The 26,587-nt window shown below is 44.9% G+C and overlaps 1 protein-coding gene across 1 annotated transcript in view; it reads left to right on the plus strand.

Annotated features, from left to right (window-relative positions):
- Window positions 1-2,251: 2,251 nt before the first annotated feature.
- ANK3 (ankyrin 3) overlaps window positions 2,252-26,587 on the plus strand; it is an 825,851-nt gene continuing 801,515 nt past the window's right edge. The window contains exon 1 of the mRNA XM_068258457.1: window positions 2,252-2,503. Within this exon, the coding sequence (XP_068114558.1) occupies window positions 2,462-2,503 (42 nt within the window). The 5' untranslated portion in view covers window positions 2,252-2,461. The remainder of the gene's footprint in view (window positions 2,504-26,587) is intronic.

The raw sequence follows: 26,587 nt of genomic DNA on the forward strand, positions 1-26,587 counted from the left end.
TTGGACTTGCGAACCCTTTTTCTTTAGGGACAGTCACACAGCCACAGGTCACAAGTAGATCTGCCTACTTACTAGTGACCAGTCGCTCATCCAGGAGGAAGCAGGGACCAGGAAAACACACAGGCGAAAAGAGCCCGGAATGCCGACTCCTCCATGGGCGTCGCACACTGACAGCCTGCAGTACCGTGACAGGACATCAGGTGTCATCACGCGGTGGTGATGTGATGATGACTTGATGTCAGACGCAGGACGTCCAGGAGGAGTCAAGGAAGGTGGTCGCCCTGGTGTTCTTTCTTCTTCCATTCGACTGCACCTTGTGTCACCGGCTCCCTACCGCCTAGCGGTTATGTCCTTCTGACTGTGCCCCCTTCTTCTACTTGCCGGTTTGTGCCCAGGGCAGTCGCCCGGCCACACTGCTCAAGAACCGACTCTATTTTTAGGCCCTCAAAGAGCAAAAAAATAATATAATTAAAAAGTAAAAGTAATATTGAATTGATGTTAATCACGAGAAACTTACTTTGAGTGATTGTTTTGCTTGTAAATGTGCTGAAAGGTTATTTTTATTAATTAGGTGAAAAATAAATCAGGGCTACAACCCACTAGAGTGATTTTTTGAGCGTTTAGGGAGCAATTTAAAACGCTAGCAATTTCCCTAAACGCTCAGCTGTCAATGGATGGGCCAAATTCCACTGGAGTGATTGCGATTAGCAAACTCGCTAACGCAGGACATGCAGCATTTTTTTGAGCGTTAGTGTTTCTGCAATGGAAAGTATATAAACGCTGGCGTAATCGCTCATGAATCGCTATACAGAGCGATTTGCTAGCGTTTTTTAAATTACTGCACACTAGTGTTGTCCGGATCATGAACGATTCGGATCTTTGATCCGATTCTATTTTGTGAGTCGAATCATCCGAATCATCAAAATGAGTGATTCGGATCGCAAAAGGGGCGGGGCCAGGAGCGACACGCCCCCTCTCAGCGGGCAGCGGGGTCCTGGAAGCAGAGCAGGGATGGATTGCACTGTTGGAGGGGACTCAGGGGAGCCAGCCTTGCAGGGACAGGTAGAGGGGACATGGGTGCCACTGCCAGATCCAGATATGTGTAGAGCACACATACTGGCTATAACGTGCTGCTCATTACATGCTGTCTGTTCCGTAGTTGTGCACAGTGAACACATTGGAAACTTTTGGCTCAGCTCAGTACAGCTCAGTAACTTTGCAGGCACTGTGATTGCAGCTTAATATGATCCTCCTGCACTCGGCACTAAACAGCTGCACTCATCTTTGGGGAATGCTTTCTTTCACTGTGCGACGTTTCCATTCAAGGTATACAGATGAACATGTAGGTGAAATGTATGTAAAGCATAGGATTGCAGCATGTGGGTATTGTGTGCAAGCAAACATTTCTGCTCTCTGCTTCCCTCCTCCCTTCTGTCCACTCCCTGCCCTCTGTGCATCTTCTCCCCTTCTCTGTGTGTCCACCCCCCTCTCCTTCTCCTGCCCTGCTAGTCATTTCAACCCCCGAATGCTTCGGTAGTAAAATGATCCGAGATTCGGATCAAAGATCCGGATCTTTTCAATGATCCGATTCGAATCATCCGGATCATTGAAAAGATCCGAACTTCCCATCTCTACCAGTGCACACTGTAAAAAAAAAAAAATTTAATTGAAAGGACTAATCAGAATTAAAAACGCTAATTGCAGATCACTACACAATCGCTGGCAAAAAGCTTACATTTTTAAATCGCTACCAAAATCACCAGAAAATGGTCATGAAATAACTTAGAAAACACTCATTAAAAATGCTAGCGATTTACTTTAATGGAGTTTGACACCCCTAGTCCAAACTAATCTGATCTGTTTATTATAAAAACGGAGAAACATACATATTTTTGTTTGTCAAAACAAGAGTTTGCCTTCTCAAACTAGAGGGCAAACATTTAGTAAGGGGGCTTTTTGGCCCTTTATAGCCCCTTACACTTCTAGGAGTTCTGGGTCACCATGAGCTTGCTGGGTAGTCTGTATTTTTGTTTGTAAGCATATACTTTTTTTGTGTAAATACTCCATATCCCTTCTCATATAACAGCACCTCCAGCAGCCTAATACTTTCCATAACACGTTCTCATGAAGCAGAATGCATGTCAGTGAGCCTGCAGTGCACAGCAGAAATCCTCAGTGAGAGGCAGGCGGGGTGTGAAGGGAGCGCAGATGGCTGCTGTACCTGGCCGCCCGGCCACGCCCTCCCCGTTCTCTCTCGCAATGCTGCGGAGCGGAGGGGCAGCCGCTGCACAGAGTATCCAGGGAAGTGCTGGGAGCTCAGCTACGCAGCGCTATCGCTATTCTCTGCTCAGAGATACGCCAGGATCCTCATTACTCCCCACTGACTTCCCGTCACTGGTAGTGGCAGCACGCGGGACTCCCGAGCAGAGGAAAAGTTTCCAGCAACAACATTGGGTGCGTTATGGCCGCGTCTCCTTCAGGAGGAGGGAAAGGCAGAAGTCAGGTGAGCAGAGCACAGCGTTATTTCTGTACCCTCCAATTAGAGTGAGCAGACACCTGCTACTGATTGCAGCCTTCCTAGTCCTGTTACTTCAGCATCTGACCTGACAACTTGCATTGCTGCTTTTAGAATGTTAGTAACACAAGCATGAGGCTAAGCATCTGTCTGAGGGGGAACTACAAGTCCCAGCATGCTGCATATAACATTTTTGAGGATGGTCTGTAGCTTTGCAAGACTGGTTACTTCTCGTTCATTTGGTGCTAACTTGGGACATTTTAGTGATTTGTTGTTGAATAGGGGCCCATGGAGGCCTTGTTCACATTGCGTTCCGTTCACGTGGCCGCTAGCATTAGGTGGTTTTTGACGCTTTGTTTTCTGATTCCTGGCGCTTGGGTGGGCGATTAGTTTTTGTGGTAATCGGTTTTCTAAGCATTTTTCCAGAGTGGTTTTGTAATTCACTCCCTGATGCAAGTCAGGAAGTGAACTCTTTGACCCGGAAAAAAATAAATACAATATATTAACGCAAACAGCGCACAAAGCGATTTTGAGAGCGTATTGCGTTTCTCCTATACTTTCCATCGCCTCAAAAATGGTACACGCACCGCTTTGCTAGCCGCACGACCCACCCTGATATGAACCTTCTCACAGATGTTCATTGCACAAGCGTTTGTGAGCGATTTTTAAAAATAGCCGCGTGTAAAAAAAACAAAACCCGAAAATGCCTACAGTGTGAACGGGCCCTCAGAATTAATGTACCACAAGCATGAGGCTACATTTTTGAGGCTGGTCTGTAGCTTTGCGAGCCTGGTTACTACTTCTTCTTCACTTGGTGCTAACTTGGGACATTTCAGTGACTCGGGCCCTTTCACAGTGAGTGGTGTTGCGAATGGAGCTGAAAAGTCACATTATGTGGCAGTGTTGCAGTAAGGCCACATACAGTGAGGCGGCCTCCTCACTGCCACTGTAAACAAACATGCTGTAAGTTGCTTTGACGGAACCAGCTGCTCGTGCCGCTTGTGCCTATTAATTTTTCTATTTACAGCTAGAGATTTTTGGAGCATTTGCGTTTAACGATTTTGTACTTCTTGTGGCAAAACAGGAAGTTAACAGCTTTTGTCAAAAACACTTTAAAAATCACTCTGTTTAGTGATTTTTAAATAGATTTAAGTTTTTCTATACTTTATAGGTATAATCCCCTCCAATATGCTGCAGGACCTGCATTTTGAGTTGAGGAAAAAATCACTTTGCTCTGGTGTGACCTAGCCCATACAAACACATTAGCCACGCGCTTTTTGATACGCTGTGGCTTTTAAAAGGGCTCTAAAGCGCTCTTGGTGGGAACCAGCCCACTGTGTGCGATTCTGTCCACTTTTTATCAGCACATCGATGTTACAGATTGATACGGGTTGCTGAAAAGCGGACAGAATCGCACTAGTGTGAATGAGGCCTTACGTTTTATCTTCCTAGGAGTAAAGGGGCACCTGTTGTTGTTTACTACTACTTTACTCCATGCATCCAATCGGAGACTTTCCAATTCTTTAGAATGTGCCAATACACATTGGCTTCTATTCAATTAACTTTTTCTCATTGGCTATATTTCCACACCTTAAGCATATTAGAGATGGAAAAACTAACTATAACAAGTAACTTGTCTATATATCTTATCTAAAGTTTAGATAGTTTACACAGCATATCTAGCTGCAAACTACTTCAAAAGTTTGATTATTTATTCCTGTGATACAATGAGGGCAGCCATGTTCTGTTTGTCACATTGTCACGGGCTGAGGGCTGGAGATGCTATCAGCTTGCCTGTGTGTACATTCAGTCCCCTCTCCTCCTCCCTCCTCCCCTCTGCCTCTGAAGTCAATGGCTAGTAATCCTCCTCCTCCCCAGACTGAGCTCCCATAAGCCCTTGCTACAGTGCCAAGGCACAAAAGGAGCTGTTGGCGAAACTTGTTTAGTTTATAGGGAATTAGAGTATTAAAACAAAACAAAAAAAGTATTTGGCTTTAGGAATGCCCTATAAACTATATGAAAGGAACACAATTATGCAATAAGTAAAAGGTTATCTCGGGTCCACTTTAAGTGACATGATGCAATAAACATGTTTGTATACAGTCCCAATCATAGAACTAGGTGGTGTTCTTTAATCGCCCACGCATAAGGGTTAAACATTCAGATATGTAAATTACTTTCTTTATAGGAATGCCCTATAAACTATAAAAGGAACACAATTATGTAATGAGTAAAAGTTTATCGAATCTACCTTAACTAGATGCTTTTTAAAGTGCATGTGCTCCAGAGATGAAGAGAGGAAAAGTAGTTTTACTTACCGGGGCTTCTTCCAGCCCCCTGTAGTATGTCACCTCCCTCAGGCCGATCCATTGTCCTGCTCTCAGCCTAAGTGAAATTCACCACACGACTCAGGACTACCACGCTTGCCCAGTCCTCGCTGAGCATGTCTACAATAACGCTCCTATGGCCAGGAGCATTCTGGGCAGTTCGTAAGTCTTGTAACTGTGATTGCGCAGGACACTCCTGTGTATGGGAGCATAACAGAGGAGGTATGTGGCCCGCAACCCTGCTGGATTGCGGACTTCGCAGCAGCACTGTGGTCCGGCTCAGGAGGATGTTGAGGGTGGTGGCAGACTACAGGGGGTTGGGGGGGGGAGACCCAGGTAAGTAAAAGTCCTCCCATCTAAGGTTTACTTTCACACTTGCTGCGGTCCGCCACATCCGTCACAGAAGCCGTAATAGTCATATGGGGCTATCACATTGATTGTGGTGTGGTAGGTCCTGACCTGATGACTCAAGAGTATCTTTGCGTTGTGTGTGTTTCACCTGGAAGTGAGGCATACTTTCATTGTACAGTATGCCTCACTGTATGGTCGCACAGCAGCGGTAACGTATGGTGTGACCATTCGGGACCGTGTCGGTGCGATTACAGAAGAATTGCACTGCACCGGACTGTTTAAAGTGTGGAAGGGGCCTAAGTCACCAGCAAGCAAGAAAATACTCAGGATAATTTTGACACTGATTTTCACCTACTTTTTTGGTACTTTTTCAATTCCTGGGTGTTGAAAAGTTTTTTAACTGGAAGATGGAAAAATTATCTCCTGGATGAAAACTTCGGTAGGAGAAAGTGAATTGAATAGAGGCAATTAATTGTATGGTCATCAAAAGACATCTTTCAAATCCATGACCCCCTCAGTCAGCCTTTGACCTATTTATTGAAGGGCAATCTATTATGTCCATTGTCCATCCAGCTAGTAGAATAATTGCCATCCTACAAATGTATTTACAGAAGTGTAAATGTTTTTCTGATTTCTCTGGAGTGTAATTTTTGCATGTCCATGCTTTAACCTGTCACTATTTTTAGCTTGTCTAGTTTTTTTAATTTCATTTTCACTCATGGTGCCTCTGGGCTTCTGGCTGTGCAGACACACAGGGCATATATACACAAGTGAAAGAGATGATTGTCATCTCTGGAAACTGAGAGAATACAAACAGTGTTGTGTTGAAACTGAATGGTGCAATGTTTTAACAGCTTACAGTGTATCATCTGCATTACAATGAGCAGCGGTTGCCACGGGTTACTGTATTTTTGCATGCTACTTCTTGTTTTTATATAGGCCTCTCTGGTTGCAGTTAGATGTGTTTATACAAAGCTTCAAAGGATAGAATGTATACAGTGATATGTCATTGTGTGTTTACGGTGGAAAAACATGCCAGTGTTGCATGAAGGCCTCGGGGCACAAAGTGAGAATGTGGAAATGTACAAAATAACACAAAGCAAAACATTGCAAGTGTGGGGCAGCGTGGGCAGGGGAGAAAGTCAGTGACCACCTAAGGCAAGTATAGCAGGAGGCTTTACTTCTGTAGTGCCATACATATTTAAAGGGAAACTCTACCTAAGTATAATGTAAATCAACATTCGAGATAAGTGAAAACTTTTGCCTGGTATGTAAGGGTCTTTTTTTTTTTTTTTTTTTTTCTTTCTTTGTGTGTGTGTTTTTTGTTTAAGGCGATTCTAGGCATGTAGCGATTTTTAAAGCGTTTTGGTGTAACATATTTTTTTAATATCTTGTTACAGTAGAGCTGTAACTGAACAGCTTCTGTAACAAAAACGCTTGGAGAATCGCTCTGATCTAGCGCTTTTCAGAGCGATTCTCCACTTTCCTATACTTGACATTGAGGCTGAATCACCTCAGAAATCAGCAAAATTTTGCAGAACCCACATTTGTATTTGGGAAGAAGGCGCCATCCCATTCAAATACATTAGCCAAGTGCTTTTTAAAGCACAGCATTTTTAAAAACGCTCAGAAAAGCTCTTGGTGTGCACCAGCCCTGAGAGGAGGCAGGAATGTGCAAGGGCTAATCCAGACTGATGCCCAATCTGTTATGCTGGGTACACACGATGAGATTTCCCGTTCGATTCCCGGATCGATTCGATGAAATCAAACATGTTCGATTGGATTTCGATCGATTTTTTTCATGATAGGTATGCAAAATCGACGGAAAAAACGATCGAAATCCAATCGAACATGTTTGATTTAATCGAATCGATTCGGGAATCGAACGGGAAATCTCATCGTGTGTACCCAGCATCAGCCATCAGTTGTGGAACTTTATCAGCTGCCAGTTAATTGACCAACAGTTCCAGATACTGGTTAGACATTAATACAAAGCCTTCATGCTGCGAGTTAGAATAACGTGATCCGTTAATATGCAGAGAAATTTACAGCCACATAGAATTTTATGGGCAGTGAGTTGACATGCAGAATTATTCTGCAAAGCAGCTGAGCACTGTGAACTAGGCCTGAGGCCCCTTGTACGCAGCGTCGCACTTACTCTTCCCTGCCGCTAGGGCCTTGCGAGTCTTTGGATGCTTGCACACTTTATGCGATGCAGTGCACTGGAAGTATCCAAATTGCGGCTATGCCAACGCAAAGGGTGCAGCGCATTACCACATGATCCGTGCCTATCGAACGGATAATGCAGTAATGCAAGTCAGTGGGCGACCCAGTAAGTGTAAACAGGAGTGCGCATGCGTGGACTGATGGGAATCCCAGTGACGTACTTCTGCCCTGCAGGGAATATGTCACTATCCGGGGGGCAGAGCTATGCATATGACCCTGTCGCTGCACCATAGTGCGGAGTCATATGAAGCCTCATATCTGCACAGCATCGCAAACCTCTAGTGTAAAACCGGCTCAAGGGTCCACACTAAGCATTTTTTTTTTTTTTAAGTAACTAAAGATTTGAAAATTGATTTGCTAAAGTAATCACATTGCTCAAGTGAGAACACACACATAGCCTTACAATAGCAAATTGCGCTTGTCATGTTATCCAGCCCTAAGGGGAGCACCACATAAAATAATATGATGTGTTGGTCAGGAGGTATCTACACAATATAGCCAAGGATAAAAAGAAAAATGTGACCCTAATAAATGTTGGCTCCACCAATATGTACAAATACATTTCAATGAGCAATTGAATGCATCGTGCAGAAAAGTAGTGTAGGTTGTATCTTAATGATAAAGATACATGTCTGATTCAAGTCCTTCTGCAGAGAAAGTAATATACATATCTGAGTTTTTAACCCTTACATGAGGGCAATTAAAGAACACCACCTAGTTCTATGCTTGGGGCTGTACATAAACCTGTTTGTCACATCATGTCACTTAAAGTTTCCTTTTGGGAGGGTGCACACATACGTCAGCAGAAAATGAAGTTTTCTACAGACTATTTTTAATTTGTAATGGTCTTTTTAACGCCCGCATCATCCACAGTCAACAGACTGTTGGATATGGGAATTGCATGTGGTGTGCAGGAACTGCATTAGATGTGAATGAGCACATTGACTAACATAAGCTGTCACATCTGGTGCGATTCTGCATGCAGGGAAACCACATGCGATCACCTGAAGTGTGAACTCTGCCTTAATCTCTTTCTTTTCTAACCTGCAGTAACAAGTCAATTATTTAGATGCTAAAAGCAGCATCTCCACTCTTGTTGTAGAGTTATTTAGAATGTGAGGCCTCTTGAGCCATCCTGTCACATTTTTTCACGGAGAGGCAGTCCTGTCAGTAGTGTTAGCTGAGTCCTGGACCCGGGCGGCCCTCTGTGTCCCTGTCATGCTCAGATGTTCACATGCGTCCAGACAGTGGCCTGTTTTGAATGGAATTCCTGTGTGCTGTGCCTTTGGGAGATGATTTAGCTGCCTCATTAGAGCATGAAAGCTGCTCGAACAATACTGGAGTAAAGTTTCCAAAATTCCAGCAAGTTTTACGTACTTGCATCTGATCTGTTCATTAGACGGTCTCTTGTGCATGTTTACCTCTCTAGCCATCCGGTATATTGTTCTGACTGACTGCTCCATTCTCGTCATAAATTAAGGTCAGCGTAATAAAATTCAAATTTGCAGTCTGCAGGTTATTCAGTAACTAGAAGTATTTCCATTTCCTGAGCGCTAAACTCATGACCTGAATGCTCAGGTAGATTTTTCTTGTTATGATGTAAACACACTAACTACATGATAATGTTACTTAGCTTCCATCACAATGTTACTTGTATAGAAGTCAAAGAACTCCCAGGCATATATGTGATTCAACAATTCTGAATTGTTTTCTATGCAGTGGCCAGTTTGCCCCTTTGCATGGGTCATATCTGACTTTAGTAAGACTTTCTGAAAGGCTAGGGAATTTGTATTTTTTGTTATTGTAGCACTGTATTGCTGTACATGGTGACTGGCACATATACGTTAAAGTTAACCCGAACCAAGTAAAATTATTTAAAATGAACACGATGTTCCTGTGAAAGAATATTACATACTTACCTCGCTGTCAGTTCTCAGATCCTCTTAAAAGCTCACCATTTTCTTCTAACAACGAATCCTTCCAGTTCTGACAACCTTTTGTCAGAACTGAAATATGTCAGTTGTCAATTATAACTGAAACGACAACTGATGTGCAAGGTAATGCCTATCTTTTCCTATGGCTCAAGTGGACGATATTACAGTTTTAACAGTGTGTTGACCAGGAAGATGTTACGGAATCATCAACCTTTTTAAAATGGAGGACAGAGCATTCCATCAATCACAGTGAATAAACAGAGCGTGGGAGAGAAAGATTGATGGGTAGACTACATGGGAGTTAAGTATGTGTGTATGTTTATTTTGACTTTTTTATTTTTCAGTTCAGGTTTGCTTTAAGGGTCTTTTTACACTACACTATATCAGTTGCTGTCCAGTGTCCATGTTTCCCTATGGCCTTTTCCACACTATAGGCTTGATTCACTAAACCGTGATAACTCAAATATCACACATTATCAAAGTTATCACACCTTATCATAGTTAACACCCCTGATCAGAGTAGCATAGCGAGCACTACAAACCTGCAGGGGCTCAGGGCAGGACGAGTGCCATTGCCAATTAGCAGGCATAAGTTTGTAGCGCTCGCTATGCTACTCTGATAAGGCATGTTAACTTTGATAAGGTGTGATATTTGAGTTATCACGGTTTAGTGATCCAAGCCCTATATGCTGAAAAACTGAGGCCGGCCTCAGACTGTCAACTGGTGGCAGCGGTGTGGTGTGGCTCTTGGGCTGCACCGACAAAAACAAGCCTTCTGGGATTACCTAGTATGCTAGTATGCGGTAATCCCTGTCAAGCTCAGATCCAAAATGGAAGTGACGCTCACTTGCTATCCTTTATAAAATCCCTGCATCGCCACAAACAAACATGACTTCTGGTCCGCCGCAGAGGTTACGCGGTAATGTCGGTTTGCACACGCAGTAGATCAGCGACTTCTGGCGCACCACATGCTGTATCAAAGCACCCATAGGCTTTCATTAGCATAGCGGTGGGGTGCGGTAAAATGACCCACCGCCAGGGGCGTATCTGGGTAATATAGCGCCTATAGCAAACAATGAAATTGCGCCCCCCCCTCCACAGTCAGAGCCCCCTTCCCCTCTAAAAATAGCATCATTTCTCATGTACATGGTGTTATGGTTGCTTTTGTGCTTTGGCTCAGGATATTGCTGAGGTTACTTTTTTGGAAATAGCTCTTGTTATTCACTCTCTGTCCTCTGTTCTAACACTAAGCCTACATGCATAAGTTAAGTAGCCATGTTCCCCAGATAACAGCATTAATCTGGTCTGAGGTCTGAATGACAGGGAGGCATGGAGGAAGGCAGGCTGGTGCAGCACAGGGGCAGGCTGTGGCGCCCGTGGCACAAGCCATGCCTGCACCCCTCTAGATACGCCTCTGCCCACCGCACCACACCAGTGTAAAAGGGCCCTGAAGCTTTTTCAGTGCTATGGAGAGAAAAAAACGCAGTGTAAAAGGGCTCTGACTCCTTTCACACTGCATCAGTGGCAACAACTATATAATTGCAACGCAATGCAATTAAATTTCAATGGTACATTGGTTTCAATGATAATTTTGGTCGGAATAACGCATAGCATGCTGTGTGTGTGTGTATACTGGACAACGTGTTCATTTAATGTGGAAGTGACGCATACTTCAAGTACTGTGAGTTTCACTATATGCATCGCACTCCTAACACACAATGCAAGTTTTCAGCACCATTGTGGGATTATAACGACGCAACGCACATTGGATGTGATGCGTTAAAGTTGCCATGCGCAGGTAGAGCACAGCAATTTTACTGTTACTACCACCGGTGCAGCACTGCCGATGAAGCCTTGGCGCTACGCACCTTACCAGGTTAACGCACGGGTTGCTATGATAACGCGTTCTGTGCATTACCATAGGAAAATGCACATTAACCTGTTTAAAGGGATCCTTAATCCTAAAAAAACAAACAAACCCCCAAACAGTTTTACTCACTTGGAACTTCTACCAGCCCCCTGCAGCTGTCCTGTGCCCTCGCAGTCATGATCAGATCCTCTCGTCCCCCACTACTTTCATTTTTGGCCGACAGGCTTATTGTGCCTTAGCAGGTCTGGACACGCATCTCCTTCTACGCGTTCTCGTCCACAATAGCGTCTTGTGCCTGATTACAGATGGGAACACGTAGAAAGCTACGCATGGTCAGGACTGTCGGCAAAGTGAAGTTAGCTGGCGGTGGTGGACAGGAGGATCCGATCATGACTGTAAAGGGCTCAGGACAGCTGCAGGGGGCTGGTAGAAACCACCGGTGAGTAACACTGATTTTTATTTTTTGGTTTAAGTGTCTCTTTAAGCGTATGGTGCTTAGGGTTAATGAGTTGTATGCTGCCTGCGCTTGGCAACTTTACTTTATTGCATTAGGCCCATACTGTGACAGGTGTCTTACTTGGCACAAAACGAGTATATCTGTGCTTAGATCCATAATGCCCTTGTTTGTCTGTGTAACTTGCAGAAACATGAAATATGTTGGCGCTATATATGAATTAATGTTCGCCTTTATTAACCACTATGCATCTCTGGGTTCTTACCCCTTAAAGTGTACCTGAGATGGGGCACAATAAAAAAATGTATACATACCTGGGGCTTCCTCCGGCCTGATTGCTCTCTCTGCTACCTGCAGCCTCCACAACTGGTCCCGGTAAGTCATCCAGTTGCCGCAGCCTGGCTGTGCACTGGGCCGCGCATGCCCCGATCCGGAGGACTTTCCATGGCAATTTGCGGAGGTTGCAAGCAGCAGAGGACGGCAGTGTGGGAGCAATCAGGCTGCAAGGAAGCCCCAGGTATGTATAAATTGTTTTTATTGCTCCGGTTAACATTTTTAACTGTATCGCTATTGATACAGCAATAACTTTCAGAATATAGAAAAACGAGACTGCACACAATGGATTAGCAGTCTTACTGTATTGACGGTTGTCACAGTGCACAACTACTTACAGGCGGAGCTCTGATCACTAAATTATTACATGGCACTTTTAGATCGGTGCCTGGAGATGGGCATTTATTTAGATCTGTGCCTGTAGGTAGGCTTTTTACAAAACAGTGCAGTACTGTAGTTTTGCATTAGTTTTAGCAGAATGCATTTGGTTCCTTTCAGTCCAATGCATACAATGTGATGGTTCTGGGTCTTCATAATGCAAGTAGGTTTTGTGTTTTGTTAGTGGTTGTGGTGTGTGGTATGGCCTGGAAGACCTCTATGACATTCCTCTCTTGTTTCTGTGGACATGAATGTCTGTGTCTTCAGGAATCTCTGTAGTAATGCTACTAACAGCCCTGCTATTATAGTTATGGTACTTGTGTGCAAGCAGACAAATGATTGTATAAGATAGCAGTAATATTGTATAGTTTAATTGTTCCAATAGATAACTTACACACTTACATACTTACACACACACACACACACACTTACTTACTTACACACACACACACACTTACACACACACTTACACACACACTTACACACACACTTACACACACACTTACACACACACACACACACACACACACACACTTACACACACACACACACACACACACACTTACACACACACACACACACACACACACACACTTACACACACACACACACACACACACACACACACACACACACACACACTTACACACACACACACTTACACACACACACACTTACACACACACACACACTTACACACACACTTACACACACACACACACACACTTACACACACACTTACACACACACACACACACTTACACACACACTTACACACACACACACACACACACTTGCACACACACACACTTGCACACACACACGCACACACACACACACACACACACACACACACACACACACACTCACACTCACACACACACACACACTTACACACACACACACACTTACACACACACACACACTTACACACACACACACACACTTACACACACACACACACTTACACACACACACACGCACACTTACACACACACGCGCACACACACACGCACACTTACACACACACACACACTTACGCACACACGCACACACACTTACGCACACACTTATACACACACACTTACACACACACACTTACACACACTTACACACACTTACACACGCATGTTTACACACGCACACATACTTACACACGCACGTTTACACACGCACACATACTTACACTCGCACACACACTTACGCACGCACACGCACACACACTCGCACACACACTTACACACACGCACGCACGCACTTACACACTTACACGCTTTTTTTCTTCCCCCTACATCTCATCACAGTAATATTGTTGTAAAGTTTTAGTGACAGCAGAGGTTCTGACTCTAACCCAATTTCTGTCCTGGAACATTTGGGAGATAAACTGGGGTATTCTACCCAATGGACCTGCAATTGGCAGTGTAAAAATTAGAGTACTTTCTAGTCTCATTTAATACTATCCAAAACTTAAAGGGGACTTAAAGGAGTGGTCAAAGGAAAATCAAAATCAAAGATCCACTTACCTGGGGCTTCCTTCCAGCCCCTGGCATCCATCCTGTGCCCTCACCGCAGCTCCGGTAGCTCCCGGTCCCCTCCGGTGGCAAAGCCAACCTCGCCAGGTCGGCTTCCACGTCGGCTCTCTCTGCGCTACAGCGTGAGGTTCACTGGTCGGGCTGATGTCATCTGCACTGTACAGCGCAGGCGCAGTAGTTCTGCGCTGTACAGTCCAAATGATGTCAGCGCGACTGAGAGCCGCTCGCGCAGGTGCAGTAGGAATCCTGCGCCAAGGGGACCCAGGACCACCGTTGGGGGCACAGATTGGCAGGCAGGGGCTGTAGGAAGCTCCAGGTAAGTGGATTTATTTATTTTTATTATGCTGGGATATGTCCTTTTAAAGGGAACCAGAGATGAACCTAGACGGGAAAATAAAAAATATGTAGAAGCTTTCCAGAGGGTGGGATGGGATAGGCCCACCACTGCCCCATCGGTTTTAAGCTCGTTTAAGTGACTTTTATTCTATTGGCGCCTCTGGAAAGCTTCTACATATTGCTAAGTCCACCCTTGGTGGAGGGTTGTACCCATCTTCTTCCCATCTACAGAGAGCGACTTTTAATCCTGAGTGGGGTCGGGTTAATCTCCCCACCTGCCTTCACAGTGGTTGCCTAATGGTAACCCTGGTTTGTGAATATTAAATTGTTATATTACTCATTATTAATTATCATCCATACAATATCACACTATTGGGCTCTTGGTGTCCCCCCTCCCTTCATCTCGGGAAAATAAAAAAGCTGGGGCTTCCTCCAGCTCCATACGCTCTGATCGATCACACGCCGCCGTCCTCCGCTGCCCGCATCTACGAGAACCGGCTCCCGTCGTTGACGTCATCTGAGCCAGCTACGCTGGAGAAGTGTGCCCTCGACCTATCTCTCCAGCGGCTGCTGCAAAGATACGCAAACAGCGCACTTCCCTTACGCACAGACTGGCTCCGACTTACGGAACATCGGGGAGCCGGTTCTCGTAGATGCGGGCAGAGGAGGATGGCAGTGTGGGATCGATCAGAGGGTATAGGGCTGGAGGAAGCCCCAGGTATGTATAACATATATTTGCTGTTCATCTATGGTTTCCTTTAAAGTGAATTAAATCTGGACAATTTAACGTACCTGGGGCTTCTTCCAGCCTCCTGTAGTTGCTCTGGTCCCTCGCCGTCATTCCGTGTTGCTCCATTCAGCTACTCTGTCTCTCTGAAAGTTGCATGGGCGGCCCCTGCCATGGTTCTCACGTGGAAGGAAGCGCTCTGCGCTTGTGCAGTAAGTAAAAATTGCTACTGCACTGGCACAGAAAGCTTCCGGTGATGAGAGCGACATCGAGGACCGCATATGCCTAATGTCCCACTACTGGCTGAGTTGACCAGCTTTGGGAGGTGCACAGTTACTGAATGGAAGAGCACAGAGTGACAGCGAGGAACAAGGAGGACTTCAGAGGGATGAAAGAAGCCCCAGCTAAGTTACACTGGCTAGATTTATCTAACTTTAGATTGGCTTTCATTTAAAGGACACACGCGAGAAGATTAAAAATAAAAAAAATCCACTTACCTGGGGCTTCCTCCAGCCCCTGCATCTGTCCTGTGCCCTCACCGCAGCTCCGCTCCACGAAGGTGACCCGGGATCCCCTCTAGCACCTGCACGAGCGGCTCTCAGAGTTGCACTGACGTCATCTGGGCTGTACTGCGCAGTAGTTCTGCACCTGCAAAGTACAGCCCGGATGATGTCAGTGAGCCACACACTGTAGCGCAGGAAGATGCCGATGCACCAGAGGGGAGCGGGAGCCAACGGAGCTGCGGCGAGGGCACATGTCGGCTTCCAGGGGCTGGAGGAAGCCTGAGGTAAGTGGATCTCCTCCCCCTTTTTTTATTTTTTTTATTTATATTATTCTTCCTCCGACCTTCCCTTTTTAAGTATTTTCTCTTGATTTCAGGGCCCATTTCCACTCCTTAGTGATGCGAATGTGGCTACCTAGCCGCATCGCATCACTTCCGCATCTCCTGATGCGGAAGTCAATTGAGGAGATGGGACGCGGATGCAGCCGTGTGAGAATCTACAGTATGCTGCAGATTCTTGGAGCGCTCCGCACAACATGCACGCAGTGGAAACTCTTCCATTGCCGTGCATGTGTTTCAGGACAACTGCGGTGTGATGTGGCTATGTAGCACTAGCATCGCACCGCTCCTAGTTAAAACAGGCCCTAAGGCGTACACTCGTTGATTTTTAGAAATGTAGCAGTAAGTCCAGGTAAGTGAGGGCGGGTCAGACATGCAGGTGTGATCTGACAACCTTTGGCCTGCCAGCTGTGCTACAGGCCAGGCTTTTTCACAGGTATATGGGAGCAGTTACGGGGGATGGGGGGGGGGAACCCTTTTCTGGTGATGCAATAGGGACTTCCCACAGAAAGGATGCTGTGGAGCTACAAGTAAATGTTGTGGAGGTACAAGTACTTTCTGTCAATGAAGTGCATGACTTGTCATCAACATCTAATCCATTTGTTTGGGGCTAATGTGGTTGGTATAAATTCCTTTCATGTGTGGGAAAAACATTTTGTTTGGAATTTGCTCAACTACTCATTTCACCAGTTCTTTTCTACAGAAATTATAGCAAGTTCCACCGACCAGCACAGCAGAGGGTTGTCTTTGCCACTTATAATTTTAGATTTCTTATTCTAAATGTATGAAAAGGGATATTCTGTCAAAGAACTTTGTAGTGTGTTGAGTAAAATACACCCCAAGTTATTTTCTATTGGTACAAATATTTGGTGAATATCCCTTTAACCCCTGCTTACAGTCTGCTTTGGAAGTTTGCTATAAACATTATTTCTGCTTTTATAAATGTGTATCAAGAAGTATAGTTAAATAGAATCCCAAAAGGATTTTTTAACCAGGAGGTGAGGACCGCAGTGTTAAAGGATACCCGAAGTGACATGTGACATGATGAGATAGACATGTGTATGTACAGTGCCTAGCACACAAATAACTATGCTGTGTTTCTTTTTTTTCTTTCTCTGCCTGAAAGAGTTAAATATCAGGTATGCAAGTGGCTGACAATGTGATCCTCACTGATAAGAAATTCCAACTATAAAACACTTTCCTAGCAGAAAATTGCTTCTGAGAGCAGAAAAGAGGTACAAAAGGGGAATTTCTTATTTTTTATCAGTGAGGGTCACACTGTAGTCACTTCCTGACTGAGTCAGCCACTTACATACCTGATATTTAACTCTTTCAGGCAGAGAAAGAAAAAAAGGAACACAGCATAGTTATTTGTGTGCTATGCACTGTACATACACATGTCTATCTCATCATGTCACATGTCACTTTGGGTATCCTTTAAGCCCCCCTAAAGACCAGGCCATTGCAGCTTTAAGGCCTCGCTGTAGGGCTGTGCATGTCGGCACACAAGTGATTTTTTTTCCTCCCCTTTTCTCCCCACCAACAGAGCTTTCTGTTGGTGGGGTCTGATCGCTCCCCAGTTGTTTAATTTTTTTAATAAATATTTATTAAATTTGTGTATTTAGTTTTTTTCCCCCCTCATCGGCCAATTACAGCTATCGACTGTGATAGGCTTCAGCCTATCACAGTGGATAGCTTCTGTGCGCCCCAGGGGGACAGCCGTGTCACACGGCTGTACTATGTAAATAGTCGATCGCCACTGGGAGACTGAAAGCGGAGTGGAGCTCCAGCACAACAGACCCGCAGGACATTTCGCCAATTGGCGTTAGGCAGTCCTGGGGCTGCTTCCACGCCCATCGGCGTTACGCGGTCGGCTAGTAGTTAAACAGGACCCGAACTCAGAACTTCCTCTCAGCCCTAAAAGATACGCAATAGCATAATAACCTTTAAAGACACACACTTCTTTGTTACAGCTGATATAAAGTGTCTACTTCCTGCTTTCATTGAAGCAGACATGGGGTTAACATCCTGTGTTTACAAATTAGCTGCTCTGCTGAGGCAGCCGGCTGACACTGTTAAGAGATCAAATTACAACTTGTGATTAGTCACAGATGAGGGGGAATTAGACAGGCTAAACTCTCTAACTACATACAGTTTGCATTTCTCTGTGTTTTTTTTTTTTTCTGTCCTGTGCAAGAGTTCAGGTCCACTATAACTCCACCTGCTGTGGTACAGAAGTAACTTTTCCTTGAATAGAGCCCAAGCATTCTTGTCACAGACCGCAAGGCCGATCTGCGGATGGGGTCAATCGATCAGCGTCAGAAATCCTCTCACACGGTCATTTTGCTCATCACGAAGGGTAACCCAACTTCGCAATTTGATGAACTGACTCGCGGAGGGAGCGTTCAGACGCCAAAGGATTCACCACACACATACAATTCAAAGATCTGCCACCAAGCGGGTTACACAGCCCGCTACTGTAATTATACTAGGACTTCGAGAACGCTCTATTAACCCTTAGCAGTATGCAGGAACCTAGGTCAGATCTTTATATCTGGGCCGGGTTCTCGCATACGGGTTATAAAGGCACACTTCTATTAAACACAGGGTAGCGATTTCAGGAGAATAGGTACGATTGTGTATGTTCAGCAACAGGTCATAACTGCTAAACGATTTTTAAAACGTTTAATAACAAAAATGCATTACATACAGTTATATACACCAATTAACATATATCACAAAGCTTAAAAATAAAGGGGTAAACATAGAAAGTTCTTACTTAGTTATGGCTGCAGTCCATTTGGAGAATGAAGAAACAGTCCAGTTTAAAAGTAGGCATTAATGTTAAGAGTCCTTGAACACAGCATGCGTCGGTTCTCCTTGAACGCATTCCTGGACTTTCCTGGTCGATGGAATTTGGAGAACTGGGCGGGTTTGGTCCCGTACCACTTTTATAGGACCTAAGTTATGGGCTGTCACTACCTGGAAAGTAGGTGTGTTTAAGGCAGGGTTACCTCCTAATCGGCAGGTTGCCGACCCCAGACTCAGAGCAAAAAATGTAACATTTATGAATTCTCTGTGTGACTCAGCCCCAGATTGGCGCATCGCAAATCCGAGGCTATATTCATAAGCGGCCTGCGACCCTGTATCAGACGAGGCTACACATGCCTATTCTATCGCATTCGCTCTACGCAGGCCGGATAAAGTGGTTTTCCTACGGATTCCTGACAGTGAGAAAATTGTAGTTCAGGTGAATGATATAACTGCTTTATGGGTATCCGAAATGTAATTTTTGTCTTTCTGCGACAAGGCTATTTTGAATTACAAATACATAAAAGTTCTCTTTGTTTGATTGTATGATTTTGGAGGGACTCTCTTATCTTACTGGTTAGAGCTAGTTCCTTTGGGGAATGAGCTGTGCACCAAATGGCTCTGCCTAGGGGGTCGGCCACATGTGAAATTCTTTGCTTACCTGACACAGGATGTGGGTGAGGGGATTTTGCTTTCAGTGAGAAGAGCAAAAGGAAAGGTATTTGTGTTATTCTACACAGGACTGACAGTAATGGGCTGGACCATTATGCAAGTCGTTGGAGATTGTGCACGACTTTCCGTAATGTTCGCCACAATTCTCTTATCCTTGGAACTGTCAATCAGGTATTTATAACCTTAGTTTTGGTCCTGACTCCTTCAAATACCAGAAGTTGAACAGCTGGCTGAAAGAGTAAATGATAAATGTTATTTATATTCAGTGTCCAATCCACTGATGTCTCATGGAGTTGTCCTTTAACTGAACTTGAGTTCTCTTCAAACATCCACTTTTTGATTGTCACAATAGCCTCCTTGTATTCTTTGAGTCTGTATTGTTAATAAGTATTATCATAGTGTTTACATATTTTACTATGCTTTACAGAATCCATGGGCGTGTTACTAAAGGATTGTATACACACTAAAAATTCACCCAAGACATTCCACCTGTGAGGTCTTGGCCAAGAAGCGTAGCGTGTGTACCCAGGTATCCTGGACCTCGTTCAGTATGCTTGGCCTCTAAATGACAGCAACAAACAAGGGCTTAGTGTTTGCACTTATTCACGTAAAGTCATTCAGTCGCATGTTACCCTGTATTGCCTACTCCTCTTGCCACTGAACAGTATGTAGTCTTTATTTTTATTGATTTAGAAAGCCAACATATTCCATGGCGCTGTACAAAGTAAGAAACGAACATGGGGTACATAATGCAGACAATGGAATGCATCAATATACAAAAAAATTGGTGACAAAATATAGAATTGGTAATGACAGTGATAAAAGTAACATCATTAATGTATAATGAATTCCAAGTCACAAAATGGGGAGAAAGCCCTGCCCTTGCGAGCTTACAATCTAAAGGACTGCACTTCTTGGATGTATGCGAGAAGCATGTGTGTATAGCTATCATGCATGTCAGCATTGCCCTTATGATCAAACCATGATTAAGGGCAACTCGCACTGTGTGTGTACAAGCCTGTCACTCATAGGAACTCACAATTCAATCTCGCCATAGCCAAATTTAATGTCCGAACCATAGATCTATGACTATACAGCTTCAGAAACAGCATGAGCCATTCTTGGACATGTCACCCTTTTTTTTTTTTTTTTAGTTTTTTTATTTATTTATTTATTAAAGAACATTTTTACTTGTGGTGCAAGCCCACCTTCTGTGGATTGTGACTCTTGTAGGCACCTGGTATGGTGACTACAGGCTGTTGCGCACCTAGGTCCTTGGTATGTGTGTGCTCCCCTACACCAATTGTTACGGTAAGACATTTAACCTAGTAGGGAGGAATGGTTTACGTTAAAACCCGTCAAATGTATTTTTTCAACAAAGTGTAAAAACTATACAACCAAGCTAATTCAACTAATGATGTCTATAATTAACGGTAGCCATACATCTGGCGATGATGGGCAGATTCGACCAAGAGACAAATCTCACTCAATCACTCACTCACTCTCTCATCGAATCTGATTAGAGAGAGAGATCTGTCGGCTGCCCATACACCACATTCTGATCCCTGATCAATTTCATGTAGCTATTGATCCAGAATCAGCCTTGAAGCAGCATCTGCCACCTCACTGGCCCGACACTTTTCCCGTAATGTTCAGTCTGCGCCCCCCCCCCCCCCCCCCCCCCTCCCGACTGGTGCCCAGTGCACTATATATTACCTGTCAGCTTCTGCCGCTGGCTATGTCCTTTGTTCATATACATGCCCCACCTGGTTGACAGAGTAACATGGGCACATGGGTACGCTGGCAATCACATGGGGTGCGTGTTTGGACGGAGCCAGCAGTGTATACACACAATATATAGTGCACCGGGGGGCGACGACATTGAACATTGGGGAGGACAGCTTGGGGGTTTTGTCACGTTCAACCTTCGCCCCGATATCGCTCGCCATTACCGCTGCGAGCCTGACTGACCACGACGGCCCGACATCTTGCAGCATGTCCGATCAACATGCTTGGCCCAAAATTGGCACATTGTCGATCCGGCATGCACTTGGTGGGAACCGATGTTCAATTGATGATAATTGAGTCAGTTGGTCAATCGGCCACCAAGTTGCTGGATGTATGGGTACTTTAACACCTAATAGATTTCTTGCCGGATAAGAATAGGTCACCTTACAAAAATGTATCAGCAGGGTTGACAGGCAACTGTATTGCATTAAAATAAATATGCCAGCCTACGTATACCACTCACTTCAGTTGTCCTTTTAAAAGCAAATAAATATGGCAGCCTCCATATTGCTCTCACCTCTGGTTCCCTTTTTAAAGAGGTTAGCAGGCAGTGGTCTGCAGTACAGCCACTATAGACCTGTCTGACCATTGCGCTAATTGTTTGACAGCTTCCATTGACTTCCACACTGTGCCCAATCACTGCTCCACCTCCTTGGATGCCTCTGTCACCCAGGGTGCCCTGTGGGTTGTGGATGTAAATAGGGTACAGTGACATGTGGACTGCCTACATCATTGTAGTACCATTCTAAGCATATTTCATGAAAATCTGCACTGAATATAGAGGAAAGCCTTCCATAAAAGGGAATTGTGTGTTGGGATGGGTTAATCAGGAGGGACTTGTGTACTCTGAATGGCTGCCCTCTCAGAAGATAATTTCATGCATTGTGGTTGCTTTCTGTTTCTTGGCACAGTGTACAAATATGAACAATGCCTATTTGTTAGCCCTGTAATCTCTGAACACTGCTTGGAGATGAAGCCTCAGTGGAATACCACTGCGGACATGTAGTCCTGCATATCTGAGAGCTTTAACCCCCTTGGCGGTATGAAAAATACCGCCAGGGGGAAGCGCAACAGTTTTTTTTTTTTTTTTTTTTTTTTTTTTTTTATCATGTAGCGAGCCGAGGGCTCGCTACATGATAGCCGCTGCTCAGCGGCATCCCCCCAGCCCCGCCGATCGCCTCCGGCGATAGGCGATCAGGAAATCCCGTTCAAAGAACGGGATTTCCTGGAGGGCTTCCCCCGTCGCCATGGCGACGGGGCGGGATGACGTCACCGACGTCACTGACGTCGGGACGTCATTGGGAGTCCCGGGCCACCCCTCGGCGCTGCCTGGCACTGATTGGCCAGGCAGCGCTGGGGTCTGGAGGGGGGGGGGGGCCCGCGCCGCAGCAGATAGCGGCGATCGCAAAGGGGCCGGCGGCGATCAGAGTGCTGGCGCAGCTAGCAAAGTGCTAGCTGCGTCCAGCAAAAAAAAAATTATTAAAATCGGCCCAGCAGGGCCTGAGCGGCACCCTCCGGCGGCTTACCCCATGTCACACACGGGGTTACCGCTAAGGAGGTTAACGGAATCGTCAGGCAAAAATAAAAAAGTTTCACTTACCTGGGGATTCTACCAGCCCCCTGCAGCCATCCTGTGCCCTCGCAGTCACTCACTGCTGCTCCAGTCCCTCCTATGCCAGCTAGATTCGTTTTTGCCAACCTCGGGGTCGGCGGGCTGCATTGCGTACATTTTTACGCATTCCCGCTGGTGCAGGAACATTAACGCATACATTTTTTACACGTTAGTGGTGCAATGCATACAATTTTACTAACGGTTAAAAATGTATGTGTTAATGTTCCTGTGGAAATGCGTAAAAATGTACGCATTGTGGCCCGCCGACCCCCGAGGTCAGCAAAAACGAAACTAGCTGGTGGTGGGGGACTGGAGCAGCAGTGAGTGACTACGAAGGCACAAGATGGTTGCATGGGGCTGGTAGAAGGCCCAGGTAAGTGAAACTTTTTTTTTTTTTTTGCCTGACGATTCCCTTAAAGAGAACCCGAGGTGGGTTCTAAGAATCCTAATAGCAGACAGAGGCTGGCTGTGCATATACTCACCAGCCTCTGTTGCTATATATCGTCCTTCCAGGGCCCCCCTGCGCTCTGCCCCCCATAAATCACAGCCGCGCTGTCGACACGCAGCGTGTCACCAGCCGACTGTTTACAATTGCCTATCAATCTCCGCCACTCCCGCCTCCTCCATAGCTCCGTTTCCCGCCCGTGTCCCTTCCCTCCAATCAGGGGGAGGGAAGGGACGCGGGCGGGGACCGACGCTATGGAGGAGGCGGCGGACAGTGATAGGCAATTGTAAACAGTTGGCTGGTGACATGCTGCGTGTCGACAGCGTGGCTGTGACTTATGGGGGGCAGAGCAGAGCGCAGGGGGGCCCTGGAGGGACAATATATAGCAACAGAGGCTGGTGATTATATGCACAGCCAGCCTCTGTCTGCTATTAGGTTTCTTAGAACCCACCTCGGGTTATCATTAAAGGATTAGGAGTTGTACAATTTAACCCTTTCCACTCGGAATCTTTTCCTAAAGGGAGTAGTTTCTAATCTGAGTTTTTTGTTGTTGTTGTTTTTTTTTGTTTTGTTTTTCTTTACAGAAATGCACTCTCCCTCTTACTCTCTTTCTCTCATTCTTACATGGAACGTAACACAGTAACATGGTATATCTTATTTTAAGGAACACATTATAACGTTTAATTTCATACCTTATTTGGACAGTTTGGTGTCTTCTATTGGCTGGTAGCAGAGAAGTTGGCCAAAGTATGGTATACTTTAAAGCAATTTCCTGGGTGTAATCCTGACCTGCGTGACCAAATTTCGCAATAATAGGTGGTTTTTCGCCTGCCACCTGGTGTCTTCCTGTCAATGCACACTGTGCAATCTTTTTGGTGTTTCGATTGGGATTATTAGCAATAAAATGCTGGATACCATTTAGACGCTCCTCCACGTCCAACAAAGAGGCCCAGAGGCTCGTTGTTCGCGAACCAACTCAAGAATTAGGTTCTTGCGGTACCTGATATGATCCTTTTGGTTCATGTGGATGCAACTGGTTGTAAATTATGAAGCTATTGACTACTGCCACCTCCAACAACCAAAAAAAGTCTTCCTTCACCACTTCAGTGACTTCCTGTTGAAAGAGTAACTACTGGTGTAATAATAAAATCGGTCAACCGCTCCCATGTGTTTAGTATATTGTACGACTGCTATGGGCTTCTCAACATTTTCAGTCACTCTACCTTTCATTCTTCTCTGCTGTGTTGTTGTAGTAGCAGGGTAGAAAGTGCTAAGCATGTGTATAATACGCTTATCCTTCCATGCCAATACCATCTCTTCACTGTCAAGTTTCCAAGCACAAAATTCACAACTCTTCAGTTTTTTATTTCACTTGGTAGACCTTTACGATTGGGCATGACCGTTCCAGTTATGTAATTTTTTTTTCTTTTAGTAACTCTTGTGCCAATGAGTGGCTTGTTTCAGATTTGTACAAAGATGAAGGACAATGCGAGCTGAAAATGGCAAGTCTGGCCTTGGCAAGCTTTCCGTAGTTTCAGATTCATAATACGGTTCAAACGCAAAGAGGTTTCCAGTCTCACAATCGGCCATAGAAAACACTCGTAGCCCCCACTTGCTTGGTTTCTGAGGATTGTACATATTGTACTTTGATCTTCCTTTGAAACTAATTGTGCTTTCATCAATCACTACATTCCTATGGGGTATAAACAGACTTCTGCATCTTTCTTTCATATGTTCTGTCAAGTTCCTGACCTTCCAACCCCTAGTTTGAGGGCCTTCAGGACCACTGATGGGTGGAGAAACATGCAGCATCCAATGGATCTGACTAAATCGCTCACGAGAAAAAGAGATCTCCAAAAAAGGGGGTGTACTTGATCCACCGAGTTGAGAAACAATCCTGGATAATATCCCCTTTCTTGCAGTGCCATCCTAAGAATGACTCCAAAGTATGCCTTTATTTCCTGCATAGTAACATCAGTCCAGCTCCTCCAGATGGATCTGGGTGAAGGAGGTTTATTTTATAACTTTTGGCATAATCCTTTGTTTCATTAATATTTTCTTCTAAAAGGGCCGGTGTAAAGAAAGGGAAAAAAAAAAAGCTAAAAAAACTCACTGACAGTTTCTGGAACATTAGCTGCAGGCAGTTGTACCCCTGCATTACACACAGTAAGGGGAAAATTATGCAGCAAACAGTCACTGGTAGGAGAGAAGCTTGCCCAGAAGCTTGATCACCAGCACCCTCCCCACTTTCAGCCGCTTGCCAACCTTTATCAGCCTTGTCAATATCAGTGTCTTTACTGTAGCAATAATAATCATCAGTGACAGTATAGTCACTGTCATCACCAGAATCCTGCACATCTGATTCTGTGCTCCTGTCCTCCATAATCCGCTGTACCACCTCAGCCGCTGTCATTTTTCTTTTACCTGTTGCAGAGGATGCCATTGTAAGAAATTTGCAAGGAATCTTCAAAAAAATAACCGGAAGGAACATGCAAGGGATCTGCCAGGAATCTGCAAGAAATCTGTATGAAAAAACCTGCTAAGGGATCAGCCGTTTTTGCAGTTTCCTGGCAGATTACTATCTGCCAGGAAACTGCAAAAACGGCCATGCAGAAAAGCAGGAACAATCAGCAACAAAGCAGAGTTCGCCCACTTCCTGTTTAGGGGAGGGGGTACCACCTGTGTGGGCATGTAGTTTTTCCAGATGCGCTGCAAACCGCCGCTGAAAAAATGTCCTGCATAGCGGGACAGACGAAAGGTACAGGAAATTCGCGATGTCCCGCTATGTGGGACACACGAGTGGATAGGGTTAAAATACATACAAGATGAACATTTCTTTCTGAGTAAAATTCACTATACATTTTTCTTTTAGGTTGCTGTCACTCATAGTGAGCAGTTAAAAACCTGTCAGATCTGACTGGTTTTGGACTAGTCCACATCCTCACTGGGGTTTCTCAGCATCTCTTTTAATCTTTACAAAAGCACTCCCTGAAAAGGATCTATACAAAGAGGTCGGCCAACCTGTCTATACATTTGTACTCAATTTTTGGAGTTGGACTGAGCAACTGTGATTCCATAAATGGTTTTGGAAATAAAGAAAACCATGAGGAGATGGACTAGTCCAAAACCTGTTGGATCAGTCAAATTTCTTACTGTTCACTGTAAGGGCTGGTTAACACTGGGCAATTTTTTTTTTCCAGCAATTTGCTGATCACTGGCGATCAGAAAAATGCTGCTCCTAATGCAAGTCAATAGTAGTGTTCACACTCAAACGATTGCCAGTGGTTAGCGATTTGCTGATGGTGCATGCAGCATTTTTGGAGTGATTGGATTTCAATGTTATAGAATCGCAAAATGCAATCACTCCTAAATCACATTCCTGTACAGTGAAAAAAACACTTTTTTTCTGATCGCAGCAATCAACGTGCCCAGTGT

This window comes from Hyperolius riggenbachi, chromosome 10 (assembly GCF_040937935.1).
Source record: "Hyperolius riggenbachi isolate aHypRig1 chromosome 10, aHypRig1.pri, whole genome shotgun sequence".
Lineage (NCBI taxonomy): Eukaryota > Metazoa > Chordata > Amphibia > Anura > Hyperoliidae > Hyperolius > Hyperolius riggenbachi.